An 18,475-nucleotide genomic window follows, 5' to 3' on the forward strand; every position below is an offset into this window, starting at 1 on the left:
GATATTAATATAAATATCAACTTATACTGTATAGTTTGTAGAGTTTATCTTCAACTAGATGCCACTGAATGCTGCTGAATTTACTTTGAATAAACAGACATTAGGATGGCACTGCTTTTATCAACAAAGTTTGGCTAGATTTTGTACTTCGTTGCATAGCATTTGTGCTGTTGGGCTGTCCACATTATGTAAGAGATTAAGGAAGAGAGGTAAAGAGTTTGCCAATTTCAGATTTTCTTCTTCTTTATCTGGTTCCTCTGCTTAAAATAACAGTGTGACAAGGAAAGTTCTGCTTAGCAGGGACATATAATAAAGCATCACTTTCTGGTTGTTCAGAGCATTCATTTACAGCATATTTCCATGCACGGTCATTTAGAATTGGATCCCAACAAGTTCAGTGGGAAGGTATATCACTGTTTAATAGCAGACCATCCGCTCTACATAAAGAAGGTCTAGGTTTAGTCCCTGGCATTTCCAGTTAAAACGAGATCAGGTGGTGCCAGATTGAGGGGAAATTGAAGAGCCCCTGCCTGTCAGAATAGACTTATCCTGTGCTGGATGGGTAAGCCACAGCAAAGCATCTTCTTTGTTCTCTTGCGGGGGGGGGGGGGTCTTCCCAGCTGTTGCTCTTGTAAGTATGAAGTTCAAAGAAACAGAAAGGAAATACTGAACTGCCAATTCCCACTTTTCTCAGAGGATGGGATGAAGATTAAAGAAACGTAATGATCCTACAGCTGGTTCATGGTTGGAAGTGTGAAACAACTGCAGTGGAAAGTGTATTGTTCCTGTTGCTTATCCCTTATTCTATTTCACTTTTCATGAAGAAGCCCAGTTAAATTTACTTGAGATTCAAAATCAGGCAGGCACAGGAAACACACACTCCTCCGGGTGACAGGGAGGGATGGGAGGAGGGGTCATTTTTAAAGTGCCCCAAAGCGCAAACTCCAGTCTCTCTCCTCCACAGTGGCAGCAGGTCACACTAGAATCTTCAATTGCTAGAACCACGCAGGTGACATCTGGACCTCCATTCCTCCCTCCCCCTTTTTTCTTTTCACAAGATATTCTCATAGATACTGTGCTGGGAAGCCCTAGGAAGCCTCTTTCCTGAGAAAGGGTAAGGTGATTCTAATCCTATTCTTTTTGAGATTGATTTTAATTAGCATTCATAAAGAGGGTTTTTCCTACCTGCATTTATGGCCCCAAATCTCATTTGGCACGAATCTGACACGAATCTCCAGGCTACAAAGGGAATACGATCAGCCATAGCTGTGAAGAGTCCCTAGCAAATCAAGTCAGGGATCATTTTTCTGTAATTACCTATCTTCCTGAATCGTGTGTTCAGTTTAATTTGGTGGATGAAACTCCTCTCCTTTGCTGCAAGGACTGTAGCTTCTGAGATTTCAAAAGACCAGCATTTGCCCCCATGAGCATGTCTTGACTTAATCAATCAAAGACTACCTTTTAAAATATTGTTACCTTGGGTTTTCTTTAAGTGAGAGTAACCAATCCTTAAATAGGCTTTTTGACACGTCTTTAAAGAAAAGAAGATGGCAATATTTAAAGATCCAAAGGAATATCAGCTTAGCAAGATAGGAGAGGAAATTTTAAAGTATCCCGTGTATGTTAAGTATTTCAGCTTATCAAGGTGATTTAATCTTTAACTTTTTTAATGAAGCAGGAAAATTGTCACTAGTGTAAGTACCTGGAAAAGAAAAAGAATTCTATCCTGAAGAAAGATAGACATTTTAAACTGAGTGTGTCTTAAAATGGCAAGCCACTTGAAGGCCAGGGAGCATGGCTATTCTTGGAAGTAGCACTGACAGGTTTCGACAGATGCAGCCTGAGGAATGCAGCCGGGAGGGGAGATGAGGGGGAAAGGAGCAGCTGACCCGCTGCTTTGGGAACGCTTAGGGACCAGGATCTCAGATCCTTCTGGCACGCAAGCAACTCTGACACTTCAAACACAGATGGCTTGCTTGCACATAGCTGTTCTTTGGGAGGGGTTATGATAGGAGCCAGGCTCCCCAAAGGAGTTTAAACCTTCCATTTGGACAGTTAAAATGCTGAATGGGGCATGTTTGAAGACTTTGAGTGTGAAGTGCTTGACAAGAGAGAAATGCTGCAGATGTTCCTGCATTAGATGTTGCTTTGCAGGAAATGAGGTAACCTAGTTTATGTTTACAATTTTGGCACTATGCCTCCTTGCAACAGGCAGGTGCTTATTTAGGAGCATAGATGCTACTTACTTCTATATTTCACAAATTATTTATTTATTCAGTGTTTATCAATCTTGCCATTCCTCCAAGATTTCCTCAAGGAAGGTATTTCTGTTCCTTTCCCTGGAGTAGGTTAGTCTGAGTGTGAGAATGGTTGGCCTGAGATCATCCAGGGAGTTTCACAACTGAATGAAGATTTGAACCCAGTCCTGGTCCAAAATTTTGCAACTACCTATAGGACATCACAGGCAGGTGTTCCAGTCTCTGACTGACTGAACACCAAACTTAAAAGTTGAAAAAGAGACTAATGGGAGACTGTAGAGTCTGCATATTTGGTTTCCTATTGTTTATATAATGGATTGTCTGGTGGGGAGATGGTAGCTGCTTTTTCAAGTGAAATTTCCTGTGCTTCTCACTATGGGATAGAGAATTCAACTGGAAACATGGGCACATTTAAAAGAAAAATCTGATTAACATCCATCAAATGCATGAAAACACTATATTTTGTAGCAGTTGGAAATGATGTTCATATTTTAATTATTTTTATTGTAAGCTGCTTCAAAATATGTTTTGTTGGTTTTAGATTTTTTATCCCGCCTTTATTATTTTTATAAACAACTCAAGGTGGCGAACATGCCTATTACTCCTTCCTCCTTCTATTTTCCCCACAACAGCAACCCTGTGAGGTGAGTTGGGCTGAGAGAGAGGGACTGGCCCAAGGTCACTCAGCCTGCTTTCATGCCTAAGGCGGGACTAGAACTCTCGGTCTCCCAGTTTTTAGCCTGGTGCCTTAACCACTAGACCAAACTGGCTTTATTATGTTGCTCATAGTAGCAATTAGAAATTAGTGTAAATCAGTGTTCCTGAAACTGAGTGCCCTTCAAAAGTTTGGATCAACTCCCCAAATTCCCAAGCCAGTATTTCCATGGTTGAGAAATCTCAGTGTAATTTTATAATGTTGTTCCACCATCATTGGCATTTGAGTTAATTAACAAGGTATTTAAGAACAATGAAGCAAAAGGGAGGTAAAAATGAAAACTTTATTATTACGTGCAATTAAGTAGCCTTAAACAATTGAAAAGCAGCAGGTAATCATTAAAGCTGATCAAGATGAGAAGCAGATAAATTCAGTGGACATCCTAGGTAACTGAGAGCTCACACACTGAATATAAAAAGCATAAACCTATCCAGCTTATCAGTTACAGAAATAATTTTGAACATGGTATCATACTACAAACATCTTATTCAACAGGATGCAAAATGATATTATTCATATATTAAACCAGAGTTCTGGGAGGCACTTAAGCTACAGCTCTGTAAGGTTAAAAGTGTATTCCAGACAGCTCAGGATTACATATATTATATACATTTCTAATATATATAATCGCAGGCATAGAATTAGTTCATGCATTCATCTACTAATTACTTTTCTACTTAAAACAATGCTCATTTGTTTTGGCAACCAAACAAAATGTTAATACATAACCAGATATGAGGGCATGGGATAGTGACATAAAAATGCCATTTGCACAAGAGCAAGAATTAATAATAGAATGACATCTACTCAGAAGATGCATGCATGCACACTATGCTAGATATTACAATGGAAAATTAAGTAGGTTATTCTAGGACAAGCAGCTCTTCTAACATGGAGAACTAATTCCTCCATTATTTCAAGTAGAATTATTAATTAAACTTTAAACATTTAAACATAGTCAGCAAGGCCTACTAATACATCCCATATGGTGTTTATTCAAAAGGCAGTTAACTGGTTTCATCTGGATGTTCAAACCTAAGAATAGTCCTGCTGGTCAGATCAATGTCCTTCCAGTCAGCTTCACCAGATGAACCTTGATCCTAGTATTTTGAGAAAGGAGCAAAAAAACCTATGCACATTTTTTCCAGGCCTTCTATGGTTTTATACATTTCAGTCATATCCTTTCTCAAACTACAGCCCCCAGAATTCCTTGCCATCAGTTGTGCTTTCTAGGGCTGATAGGGGTTGAAGTCCAATTTCTCTCATCTGCTGCAATATCTTTATCCAAATAGTAATGTTTTGGAGGTAGAGAATTCCATCCCTGTAGGCTTCAACCAAGAAAAGAGAGAAACCATCTCATATGAAGGACATGGATGGCTTCTGAATGAACAAATATGCAAATTATTATTATTAGATTTTTATCCTGCCTTTTTAAATATATACTGTATACTTGGTCAACTTAAGGCAACAAACATACCTAATACTCCTGCCTCCTATTTTTCCTACAACCCTCTGAGGTGGGTTGGGCTGAGAGAGAGGGACTGGCCCAAAGTCACCCAGTTGGCTTTCATGCCTAAGGCAGGCCTGGAACTCAGTCTCATTTCTATACCAGCATCTTCACTACATCAAACTGGCTCTGTTGATTTAGAATGGAGTTGTTGTTTAATTCGGTGGGTTTTGTCTTCAAATAAATATGATTTAGGACTGTATTGGTGTCCTTGTATATTTTTTCAAAGGGGCTAAGCATACTATATTCTAATCACAAGTTATATATAGTATATAGCAACCCGGCGAAGAATAATCTGAAAAATACTAATTTGCAGAAGGTCATCAATCCAATCAACTTTGCAGCTGAATAAGGATTATAAATTTAACATGGGATGTTAGTCCTTTTCAACTGTTACACCTGAACAGGGTATATAAACATGTGTGAAGGGCTCAGGATCAAGCATCTCTTGTTTCACATTCCCCTGACCCACTCAACTTTGTACCACAACTTCTGTTGCAAAGGGAGGGAGTTCTGTGCATGTTCATTTTAACAGACGAGAATTCTATAGGATTTGGGACTGAGTTATTAGTCAGGTTTCTTAACAGCCAAGAGGATCTATTCACTTTCAAGTTAAAATGAATAAAAATCCATTTCAGCATTCAGGATTGAAATCTGTAGAGACTGGGGTGACCCCTCAGAGATGCTCCTCTATTCAGACATACCAACTGAAGAGGGATACAAACTATCATTAACCAAGTAATAATTAACCACACATAATAATTACCAACCAAAAGCTACAAATGTGTTGATAAAGTATTAATTATCCTCCTGTTCTTTTATATTTCATTTCTTTGGGTATGTTTACAGGTTATAAGAAAGCTTTGGGATCAATTGTAGTATGATTACGATATTTAAATAGAATTGTACAAATTATTGTGTTTTTTTCTTTTCTTGTTCTGGGTTTTTCTTAGCAAGCTCTTGGCTGTGATATTATATTGCAGTCATGGCGCCTAAGAAGAAGAATGTCAAAAAGAACAAGACGGATATCAATGAGTTAACCATCATAGTGGAGGATGGGCCTCTCAGCAAGCTCAATGGATTGAATACCCTCCTGGAAGGAGGCAATGGCTTCAGTTGTGTTTCCACAGAGGTTTCTGATGCTTTCTATAGTCCCAATCTCTTGGAAGGGTTGTGTAGAATGAGGCTAGAAAATTTTCTCTGTGACTTAATAATTGGTACCAAAACCAAGTCCTTTGATGTCCACAAGGTGGTGATGGCATCATGTAGTGATTATTTCCATAACATCCTAAAGAAAGATCCATCTACTCAAAGAGTGGACCTCAATGATGTATCCCCACTGGGCCTAGCCACTGTGATTGCATATGCCTATACTGGAAAACTTACACTCTCACTGTATACTATAGGTAGTATTATCTCCACAGCCATTTACCTTCAGATACATACCCTTGTGAAGATGTGCAGTGATTTTTTGATGCAAGAAATCAATGTGGAGAATTGCATGTACGTTGCCAACATTGCAGAGACATATGGCCTGAAGACTGCTAAGGAAGCATCACAGAAATTCATTAGGGACAACTTCATTGAGTTTTCTGAATCAGATCATTTCTTAAAACTTACTTTTGAGCAGATCAATGAACTTCTTGCAGATGATGACTTGCAGTTGCCTTCTGAACTTATTGCATTCCAGATTGCAATGAGATGGCTGGAATTTGACCAAAAAAGAACAAAGTATGCTGCTGATCTTTTGAGCAACATTCGGTTTGGTACCATCTCTGCCCAAGACCTGGTGAATTATGTTCAGACTGTACCAAGAATGATGCAAGATACAGATTGCCATAGACTTCTGGTAGATGCCATGAATTACCATTTACTTCCTTATCACCAGAATACTCTACAGTCTAGAAGAACCAGGATTCGTGGAGGATTACGAGTCCTAGTTACAGTTGGGGGACGCCCAGCTTTAACAGAAAAATCCCTTAGCAGAGACATTTTATACAGAGATCCTGACAATGGGTGGAAAAAACTTACTGAGATGCCTGCTAAAAGCTTCAACCAGTGTGTCACTGTGATGGATGGATTTCTCTATGTAGCAGGTGGTGAAGACCAGAATGATGCCAGAAATCAGGCAAAGCATGCTGTCAGCAATTTTTGCAGGTAACTGATTATTTTTAGTAGTGGAGACACAGCATGGATACAACAGTTCCAGAAAAAGAAAGGGAAATATATGTATATATGTGTGGGGGAGAGAAGAGGGAAAAAGGTATTTCCAAGTAATATGAGATGACAAATGAATTTGATTAATTACTCTAAAATAACTTTTCCCAACCTGGTTACCTTCTAATGCATTGGATTACAACTGCTATTAGCACTAGTCAGCAAAGGGTGAGGGGAATTATAATCCAATACATCTGGAGACTACAAGGTCAGAGAAGGTTATCCTGCAATGAGATGAGAAGCCTTTTTCTTCTTTCTCTCTTCTTTTCTGGGTTTACACTATTATTTTGCAAATAGCTAGTGCTATTTTATATTAAGAGACATGATTTTGCATGTTATTTTTCATGGAGAAATCTGCAGATCCTCTACGCTTTGGGGCAAAGTAATCTGAGATCCCATGCAGCTGCCCTATCTCATTTCAGCCTTGGAAGCAAATTCTAGAATTTTACAAAAATTCCTGCTAAATTATGTTATTTGTTTGTTTGATCAATTTATAAAGATGCTCAATCAATATGACACAGGGCAGCATACAGTATTAAAAACAGCAAATATTAATCAAAAACATTGCAACATAATAAAATATATTATTTTACCAGAGGCAATTTCAAACAACCAAAAGATTTACAGTCAAGATGGGCATAGACCCTCCCAACCCAGTGCCTAAGGTCGGTGAGGGGGAACAGATCTTCAGAGACTTTCAGAGGGAAAGTAGAGTCAGGGCCATCTGGATCTTGGGGGCGGGGGGAGCAGGCGGGATGCTGTTACATAAGGCAGGTGCAGTAATAGAGAAGGCACATCTCCTGGGTCCCACCAGTTAACATTGCATAAGTGTGAAGACCCGGAGTATGCCCACCAGGTCAGATCTTATTGGACAGGCAGAAATAGAGATAGGCAGTCTTGCAAATAACAGCCTTATGCCAGCACCTTGAATTGCATCCAGAAGCCTACTGGTAACCAGTACAACTAGTGAAGCAGCACTGTATATAGGCACACCAAAGTGGATACAGGTGACAATGAGTAGACCTCCCAATCCAGAATTAGTACACAAGATGGATTTGTAGAAAGACCCCAAATTGTACTATCTGGGATAGTACAACCCCCTCTAGAACCAAAGATGGAAACTATCTAGATCCAGGTGATCCCAGCCACTCAGTCTTACTATGGTTGTCTGAGCCTGTTCTCTCCATCCAGATCCCTGCAGCTTCCAGACACTGAGAAAGACTCTCAACAGCATCACTTGAGTGGCCAAGGATTGAGATATATCATTGGGTATCATCAGTGCACTGATGATACCTAACCTCATGCTGACAGATATTAAACAAGACCAGGAAGAGAATCAAGCCCTGAGGCACCTTGCAAAGCAAGGGCTGAGGGCTAAGCCCTGACCCCATATCAGGACTGAAACCTGCAAGAAGAAGAACCACTATAATCTGTGCCTCTCACTTTCAACCTTCTGAGCCAGTCTAGAAGAATATCATGATCAATGGTATCAAAGGCCACTGAGAAATCAAGGAGGACCAGGATGGATTCATTGCCTTTATCCTGGTCCTAACATAAGTTATCAACAAACAAAATCAATGCTGTTCTGGCATTCTATCCAGGCCTGAAATCTAATTGAAAGGGATCTAGATAATCTGTCTCTTCCAGAGCCCTCTGAAACTGCAGCCCAACAATCTTCTCAACAAGGGAAGTTCAGATATGGGTCAGAAATTATCCAATACCACTGGGTCCAGCAATAATTTCTTGAGGAGGTGGTAGGCCACTGCCTCCTAAATGCAGGTAGAATCACCCCTCCCTCAAGGATAAATTCACCACCACTTGGATCTATCCATATGTCACCTTCTGGGTGGCCTTGACCAACCAAGAGGGACATGGATCTAATATACAGGTGACCTTGGTGACAGTTCTGAGGATCCTGTCCACTTCCTTGGGGCTAGCTCAAACTCTTCCCAGATAAGAGATAAGGTAATATGAGAGACTCTTCCCAGTCTCTTGCCAGACTGTACCTCAGGCAACACTACCAGACTTATATAACTAGAGTCCAACTCAGAGCAAATCCAATACCTTTACCTAACAGATGCCTCAAATAATCCTCACATTGGCCCTCCAGATAGTTTTCTGGCCCTTCCCTCCCTAAGACTAGCCAGATCATATTAAACAGAACTAAAATCTGTAGATGCAATAAGAGCAGAAGAATACTACTTTTTCCCACTCTTAACACCATGGCTCTTACCTGTGTTCAATCAGATTATCTGTCTTTCTGCAGTGACACTCTAGCATCTCTTCTGCTGCTTCATCTCCTGGAGTTCCTCTGAGAATCAGGGATCAGTGAAAGAATGTGACTGAGGAAATTAATAAATATTTAGAGAGCAATCATATTAAGCAATTTATGTAATTAATTTTAATTCAATTTACATTAAATCAAGTTTTATTTTTGTTCTGCCCATTATCTTTTTGGAGAGCAGTCTTGACATGACACTTAGGAATGCGTACTCCTGGTTTACCCAATTACATTACCCAACTACTTCCATAGATTTATACTAATGCTGCATTGGGTAGACTGTAGAAGGCAATAATTACCAAAATGATTTAGAAAGAAAGAAATTGTGCCACTTTGTAAGCTTCCAAAGGTGTTGATCATATGCTGTTCAATATTCAAGGTGGATATATACTTTAGTTGCATCCTCTGACCACTTAATTGGGAAGCCATACTTCCCTGAGATTTATTTTTCTGCTAGGTCAGTCTGACTATGAAAACTGTCCAGTGCTTAATCCAGGTTTTGACTGATCCCTGGGCAAATGGTATCCATCAGTGCTGGGTTCACTCCGCATTTGTTTGCCTTTGCCTCTGGGAATATTCAGGTAGGAAGATTTCTGCAGAATAATGCAGAATAATCTAGATGGCTCCAAGGATTGTCAGTAGGTCCCCTGCTAGACCGTGTGCCGTGGCAGGTACCCAACAAGGCCAGTCATCACGCCAGACCCAAACTTGGCTCCTTATGCGCATATAGTAAAAAAACAAAGCTACATAAATAACGATTTAATTTCACCCATTTTTCCTCCCCTCCTCATGCACAGTTGGTGATTCAGAGGCAAGTGAATCTCATATTCACTTACCTCTGAATCAGAGGCAATTTTTACTGTATTCCTAAATGATGATAAGGCAAGGAAATTGAGTAGAGGAAAGGCTATACAAGAAATTATATTCTGGTATGTGATATATGAAAGAGAGTATAGGCAGCAAATTATACAAGATATGGAATGCACTTACAATACTTCTTTCTGACAACAGAGTTCCATTATTTTAGTCTGTTTCTTTTTTAATTAAAAAGAAAGCATGAATGATTCAGATCGCAGCATGAGGATAGTAATTATCCTCTGCATCATTTTCCTGATAAAAATTAGCCCATTTTACCAACACTATCCTTCTGTCTATTAGAGAAAAAGTGTGGTATGTGTCCTGTTATGGAATTCTTAGTGACTTTCTCACCTGTTTGAAAGAGGAGAGAACTTTGATCTTATGCAGCCATCTATGTTTGTCTGGAACATGCAGAACCATTGGACAACTTCCATGGCTCCTGTTTGGCAGTAACCTTGCGCACCAGTGCTTTTTTTTCCCCATGACTATCCTGATAAAGGGAACAAAAAGCTAGGAGTTAGGTATGACAGGGAGATATATTTGCTGTGAAAGGACGTGTCAGAAGACCACTCAAGGAGGATGTTTCCATTTTAGAAGGATGACATAAATGTATTTAGTATATTTTCGACAAAGGACATCTGCATTTCTTGCCTAAACATTATTCTAAAGATCTGAGGATTATGCGTACAATTTAACTTTTCATGATTTTATCCTCATGTTGATCCTGAGAGGCTGAGTCATGATGATCAGCCCAGATTATTTTGTGAACTTCATATGTACATCACTATTTTAGTCCAATGTTTTAATTTACTGCAACATACTGTACTAATTATTATAATGTTCCATTCTTCTTCCAAATTACTCAGAATAAGTTCTAGACCGAGCCAGGATTACTTAATTTCAGTTTTAGAAATATACTAGACAACCCTGTGACCTGTTGGGTCATCTTCTGAGAAAAAGGTAGCACAGTGTGTTGTGACCAGAATGAACATTAAATTTTAGGCTGACCATATTTTTTTTTACCCCAATGCTGGATGGTCCCATGATAATCTAAGAAGAGTATATATCATAATTAGAAAAATAATTGTAATGGCAAGTGAACTTCAATAATAAGTCAATATTTACTTACCTAAACAGATAAACAGAATGACTACAGGCAGGCAAAAAAGCAGTGGGAGTGGGAATGACTTCCAACTTCCTGCCAGCTTCCCCATTGACTTTGCTTGTGGAAGCTGGCAGGGAGCATCGGAAATCATGATCATGTGACCATGGGGATGCTGCAATGGGCACAAGTTTGCGAATAAAACTGGTCTGAACATCATGGAAATTTCAATTCCACGGGAGTAATGGGTCCCAGATTTTTATGCATTCTTTAAGTTAGCGGATTTCAGGTACCCTGATTCAAAAATTGTTGCAGTATAATGCACCATTTGGGTTGATGGCACAGACAGACAAACAGATGAACACAATGAGAGTTTTAGTAGTATATAGATTATGCTGCTTAATGCTTATGGAATGGAAAGACATATATGTTCCATTTCCCCACATATGTCCTTGCAGCAAAGAAGACATGTACTACCCACCAAACGTGCCAAATCATACTTGGTTTGTTTTTCCCTTCACCAAGTCCTAGTTATATACAGCCTGAAATCACGTTTGAAGGTGACCTCAGTGTCAACTTTAATCACACTTTAAATTTGGTGAGGAATGGTATCTCAGCACTAGAGCTTTTGCTTTGCATGCAGAACATTCCAGGTCCGTTCTCTGGCATGTCCTGAGACACTGTCAGTCTATGTACGTCATCCTGACTAGAGAGTAAACTGACCAGGCATAAGGAACTTTCTGAAAGTGAATCTATGCATCACATTTCAAATCCATAAGAAGCAGGATGCCATACTCTATAGAAGAAAGTGTCCCAAAATTTTGCTTCTTATGGATTTTGACATGTGATGCAAGGAACTGATTTGAAATCTGTTGCACTTTATGGACTACCTCCTTCAATATGCAGTAGCGCACTGATATCAGTGAAAGAGAGAAACTCTTCATTTATTAGCTTCATGTCTTTTGAAAGTCCCTGTCTAATTTTCTGGAAGGGACTCTTGTAATAGGAGTGATAGAAAAGCTAGTACACATCTTATATGTTGTTGTCCTTTTCTAAGCACGTATGACGATTGCTAATGTTTTAGTAATTATTTAAATGCTTTAAAAAAAATCTGTCCTGAACAGGGAAAGGATGCGGACTTAAATAACAAGCATTATACATTTCTGGAATAGTGCCGAGATTGTCTTATCCAGGCTGGATAAGGCACTAATACACTGTATTAGGACAGTGTACCTGCTATTGACTCAATTGATACTTTCAAAAACATTTGTCACTGTTGTTATGGTCCATCAAATCAATTCTGAGTCTTCCTGACTATAGAAACAAGTCCCTGCAATTTCCTTGGCAACATTTTTGGAAGTAGCTTACCTGTACCTTCTTCTTAGTACTGAGAGATTGGTTCAAGGTCAGCAAGCCAGCTAGCTTCCATTTTAAACTCACTGCATTTAAAACAGACACATACCTTCAACAGCAGTGCAGCAAACTGTTGAATTTGTTTATTTTTATATAAAACTCATACCCTCATACCCCACCACAACTGAATGATTCTTAGCAGCTTACAAAATTAAAATATCCACAGTACAAATAAAAACAATAACAGAATTACCGTTACAGCAGTAAACACAAGCTCAGGTAATTATGAATGTATTAGCCTTTCACGTGCCACAAGACTTTGCTGTGTGGCCAGAGGCTTCCTGCTTTTCCCTGAAGCACCTCAGAGATGCTAACAATTGCTCTATAGCTTTAAAAATACAGCAGCTGACTATACCTCTTCAGACTTTTTCCAATTCTCATGGCCAGAATCTGAGGTTTGTGGTGGACAAAGTTGCTTCTTTTGCCCATTCTGATGAGAAGCACAGGACTGCCATTTCTTTCTTGAGTAACTTTTGTCACTTGAGGAATTCCATCCTATGGCTGGTACTTTGGGCAACTGGATAAAAAATACTAGGATTAGGGGAAGAAGTCGTGGTAAACTTATTGGGTAATTGGGGGAAATAACATGTTGCATTTGCTTTCATTTCCTTAAAGTGGGTCACCTGATAAAAGTGGACCATGAGTCATCACTTGAGTTTTAAAACTTCTCGTGTTTCATATATTTGAACTGGGACACCATGTCTGAGTACGAACATGCCTGGCATTCCTCGTCTGCACCTTCAGATGACAGCCATACTTTGTTCCTTAATGTGGTCACACCCCCTTTTCTGTAAGCTATTTTAGCACCATCAAGAGCTAATGCAAACTGGCAAAATGAAATCATCTCTTGCTCAGGGTTAAATAGTTCCCATGCAGTGAGTGGGAGTCTCTCTCTTTGGGCTCTTCCTTGAAGCTCACTTAAAGAGCTATCTGCCAGTACTTGAGCTGGTAGAAAACAATACCAACATAATTGGCACTGCCAATCCCTATCTTGCCACAGGAAGAATACCAGCAAATGGTGTTCTTATTTATTGTAGGCAGGCAAGTTAAGGAAAATAATTGGTGGGTTCCCCAACCTTCCACAAAATAGCCAGTAAAACTATCCACCAATTAGTCTTAGCAGCTATGAGGGGAAGGATGGGGCTTGAGAAGGGAGGAGACCTTTTCTAACAGATCATTAGACCAACAGGTCTAACTATCTTGCTCCTTTCCCCTGTCAGGCTGGGAGAGAAGGCAGGCCAATAGGGAGGCATTAGTTTCAAAGAACCTGGTCTTTGGAGATCTGGGGGCTTTGAAAGGACCTCCTGCATCTTTAACCTGCCACCCCTTTAGCCATGGCAGTGGATCCCCAGTCTGGAAGGGGAAGGTGCTGAAAGAGATGACCGGTAGAAGGACTGCAGAGGGAGGCAGACACAGTTGTGTACGTGAACCCCAAAATTGTTCCACCCCCTAATGGAACCTCCTGGTAGCCTGGTTAATTGGTTGCTGAAAAAAAGCTCTTCAGCAACTGGTGTTTAGCACTTTTGAAGTCTAATGGATTTATTTTACCAAAATCTTCTGTGGAACAGAGTCCAATAAATATTTAAATTCAAATTTGCTAGAATATTTTTAATAATCTGAAATTTCTGATACTCCAATTGTATAATCTGAGTATCATATCTGAGTTACTATGCCATAATTTTTTCCTTACTCTTTCATGATTGGTGCAAAACATTTGCAGACTGGAAGAGGGTAAAAAGAAAAGCTGGACCAGGCAATTGTTAAGGTATCTGTTAACTTCAGTGACCACAAAAAATTAGCTGTCAAATATCAGGGCTGAACTTTCTCCCAAAACAAAAGAACTTCTGCATTTCTTGTGTATTTGTATACATATGAATACATTTTTGGGAGCCTTCATGTACTGGTATTTTTCATTATCAAATATTTCTGACAAAAAGCTACTGACAAATCAGTTTAGTGGAAATATCATCGGCCAATTCACTTTTATTTTAGAATGTGTTATTAGTTTGACTTCTCAATTGCTTACATTAGATATTATGTAGATATTATGTACATCCAAAACTCAGGTTGCATTCAGAGCTCAGCTCATACTGAATTGGTTAATTTTAAGCCAAAACAAAAAGTCAGGGAAGTACAGAATATATTAACAGTCTAGAATAGGCATATTATTAATGCAGTCATGTGGTTTTATAAATACAGATCTTCTGTCAAGGGAAAGGTAATTATCTCATCCTGTTCATATATAATGTGATAACTCTTCTTACCCCCTAATAATTTAATAAGGCCAGTGTCATAAACATTGTTGCCTTTCCAGCTGTGTGATGAACCTATTGAACAATCAAATTTATTTTCTTTTGTGGGAGGAGCATCCTTTTAGCTACTGAGTTCTTTCATACTGATCTGTAGTACCTGTGTATTGGGGGTCTAAGCGCACTACCCAGCATTGCAAAGCTATTGTGGAATTTCATGTTTTCTTCCTTAAAAGACTTTCGGTAGTAGAAAAAGTTAAAATGAAATAAATCAGAAGCAGCAGTGTGGAAGAGCAGGCTGCTTAGCAAAATTGCAGGCACCTGTGCTGCCTTCTTTCCCTCCTATTTGAACCTTCTTCCCAGCTGTGGCATGGCAGAGTTGCTCATAAAAGCTGCAGCCTCGAAACAGGTGGGTGTGGTTTGAAGCTCTGCAGCAGCCAAACTAAAGAAGTTTTTCTTTGCAAAGACTAAAGGGTCCAGAGGAAAGAAGAGGCAAAGCAAGGTGCAAGTGCCTTACTAGCTGCCCAGTAATACAATAGAAGAAATTCCAGAGAGGATTTACAGTCAGACCAGGGTCTGTAAGAGTAAAACACTGCTCTATACTAGTAAAAGCAATAGTGTACTACTAATAGTAGACAATTTGTAATAGTAGGGAGTGCAGGATAGAAACATTAGTATAATGTTGTATCATTAATAATATAGAATAAGATAATAGCTATAGAAAACACTCACATATATTTGTAAGGTTCACTTTTGTATTGTAGATGTTTTTTCAAAATAAAACGTCTCCCCAACCCTTATAGGTAGGCTGACCATATTTCCTTGAGACAAAAATGAGACATTGGGATGGCAAAATGAGAAAAAGATAAAAAAAGTTTTAAAGAGTTTTTAAGATCTATTTGCTGGTCCTTAAATAGATTACATATAAAGATTTTTGTTTTCATTAAAATGAAAAAGTTTTATTTATACATGAACATATTGAGCTAACAATTCTTAAGTGACAGAACACATACAAAAATTTAGGTAGACATAGAGGGGGACTGTATTTTATTGCTTTCACTATCACATCTCATAAACTGATGTTTTTAACTGAAGCCAGAGTCTTTTCAGCATCCTTATGTTTCTGGCTACATAGATGTTGATGTCACTTCTACCTCCATGAGCAATGGAAAAACGGATATTACAGTGTTGGCATACCACTTTTGTTCCATCACTGCACAGTTTGTCCAGTTTAATAAATTTGAATTCCTTCTGGAGATCCTCATTAAAACTGCAGGTTCGCCTCTTTGTCTTTGGCATGGCAAGGGTAGACTTCAAGCTATAAAAAAATATGAGTCCAGTCCACGCTAGGTGCAAGGCAAGGCTTGAGTCCAGTCCACGCTAGGTGTCAGGCAGGCACTAGGACTGGCACGGAAGCCAGCAGGTGCAGGCACGGAGCTCCAGCCCGGTAGCCCTTGGAGGCAGCGGCAGAGATCGGAGGAGGCTCAGGAAGGCAGGCTGGGGCGGCCGGCTGCTTCAGCAGGGCAGGACTGGCAGCGCAGGAAGGCAGGCTTGTCTGCTGGTCCGGCTGAAGGTCTTCTCGGTTATGGATTTGACTGGAGGCAAGGTCTGGAAGTTGAGCCTAAAGAACTGTTGACCCGAACAACCCATTCCTCTTTTTTCTGTCCTTTTATTCATTTTTCCTCGCGCTGTTTGGAGATATCAGCCAATGGGCTTGCTTTCTTTTTGGCACTCTTCCCAACTGCCAAGCTAAGCTTTGTTGCAACTGTTCTGCTGTTGCTGCAGAGTTCAGCACTTTTCCCACCATTGCTGCAAAGCTCAGACTGCTTTCTAACAATAACAGCTCCAACGTTTTTTAAAAAACGGGACAAAATTGACATGTATATTAAAACGACGGGACGGTTGGGAAATGTTAAAAAAACGGGACTGTCCCGTTCAAAACGGGACGTATGGTCAGCCTACTTATAGGGAGATACCAAAAATCCAATTGTCTAGGATCCAGTGCTTTTGGTGGATCTTTTGAGCCTGAGCCAATCAAATTGGGTATAGTTTAAAAAGAACCTGTGACAAGCCGTTGAAAAACATGAGCAGGTTTTTCAAAACAAAACATACTCTCAACCGCCTGTAAAATTCCACAGATGAAATAAGATGATTCCAAAATAAAAAGCTTCATCTGGAAGTAACCATGATGTGGGAAGTGTCCTTTCTTAAAGATTGTGTGAAAAAAGGAATCAGAGGTAGGACCACATCACTGGGGAAAGATTTAGACCTCATTTTAGCTAGCTCTTTCCTTGTCCTAAAACTGCTTCTTCCCCAGAGAGGAAACTATCAAAATGGAGCATGAGAAGCTTTAGAGATGGGATTTCAATTGAGAAAACAGTACAGAGAGAGGCAGATTAGCAACCTGCTCTATGACTCCTATAGTCTCTTGATTTGATTTTGGAGTGGGGAGGGTAATGTTTTAAGCTTGGGAAAAATTAAGATGCAATCATGGAATTATATCTAGTTTAGTCCTTAAATGGATCACTGAGTGCTCTTGGTACTGAAAGATACAGCCAGCAAATAAATCTTCACCAATATAAAACCTGTAAATGTAGACCTGGTATTCTTATTAATAACCTTCTCCTTACTTTTTTCAGGTATGATCCTCGCTTCAACACTTGGATACATCTGGCCAATATGAATCAAAAGCGCACTCATTTTAGTCTGAATGTGTTCAACGGTCTCCTTTTTGCAGTCGGGGGGCGCAACGCGGAAGGGTGTCTCCCTTCAGTTGAATGTTATGTCCCTGCAATTAATCAGTGGCAGATGAAGTCTCCGCTGGAGATGCCTCGGTGCTGTCATGCTAGTGCAGTAATAGATGGCAGGATCTTGGTCACTGGAGGCTACATAAATAATGCTTATTCTCGCTCTGTTTGTATGTATGACCCTGCTAGTGACAACTGGCAAGACAAGGCCAGCCTTAGCACCCCGAGAGGATGGCACTGTGCCGTTACCCTAGGGGAAAAGGTCTACATCATGGGGGGGTCCCAACTGGGAGGTCGAGGGGAAAGAGTTGATGTGCTGCCTGTTGAATGCTATAGTCCATATCCTGGCCAGTGGAACTATGCTGCTGCTCTTCCAACTGGTGTGAGCACTGCTGGTGCTTCTACTCTTAATGGAAGAATTTACTTAGTGGGAGGTTGGAATGAAATAGATAAGAAATACAAGAAATGCATCCAGTGTTACAACCCTGACCTTAATGAATGGACCGATGAAGATGAGTTACCTGAAGCCATCGTAGGAGTATCGTGTTGCACCATTGCCATGCCCAACACTAAGACCAGGGAATCGAGATCTAGCTCAGTATCTTCAGTACCAGTCAGTATTTAAGTTTTTTTATTTAAAAAAAACCCTATAGATTTTAAAAAGCTATATTAAACTTTTAAAATGTTTCTTTTCCACTACTGGGTTGTAATCCCTTTTCAGAAGGGATTGTGGAGAGAAACATATTAGCTATTGGCGTGCATTTCAGTTTTATAAAAGTGGCCAATTTTCATGGGATTGAAAGCACATGGTATGACCAAACAAATTTAAATCTAATGCATTTTATGCATTACAAATGTGCAGCACGAAACAAAGGCCTCCGATCTGTTATGACAGGGAAAAGTATCTTTCCTCCTGTTCAGATTCTGCAATTGATTTAGAAAAATGTGCTGTCAAGCAGATGGCTCAAAGCATGGCTGATCAGAAGGCACAGTTCAGCTAAGTTTCCTTCCTTAGTGGTAAAGGGAAAAATAGGGTAACATATTATAGTTACAAAAGAAAGACAAATATGTGTAAAGACCATGGGCATCTGTAGTTGGGAGCAAGTTACATCATGCTTATCATAACAT

General features: G+C 39.7%; 1 protein-coding gene across 1 annotated transcript; it reads left to right on the plus strand.

Moving 5' to 3' along the window:
• Positions 1 to 971: 971 nt before the first annotated feature.
• KLHL31 (kelch like family member 31) lies at positions 972 to 18,229 on the plus strand. The gene is made up of 3 exons (XM_063313749.1): positions 972 to 1,114; positions 5,434 to 6,637; positions 17,240 to 18,229. The coding sequence occupies exons 2-3, from the start codon at positions 5,466 to 5,468 to the stop codon at positions 17,970 to 17,972; spliced, it is 1,905 nt and encodes a 634-aa protein (XP_063169819.1). The 5' UTR covers positions 972 to 1,114; positions 5,434 to 5,465; the 3' UTR covers positions 17,973 to 18,229.
• Positions 18,230 to 18,475: the final 246 nt, after the last annotated feature.

This window comes from Candoia aspera, chromosome 1 (genome assembly GCF_035149785.1).
Source record: "Candoia aspera isolate rCanAsp1 chromosome 1, rCanAsp1.hap2, whole genome shotgun sequence".
Lineage (NCBI taxonomy): Eukaryota > Metazoa > Chordata > Lepidosauria > Squamata > Boidae > Candoia > Candoia aspera.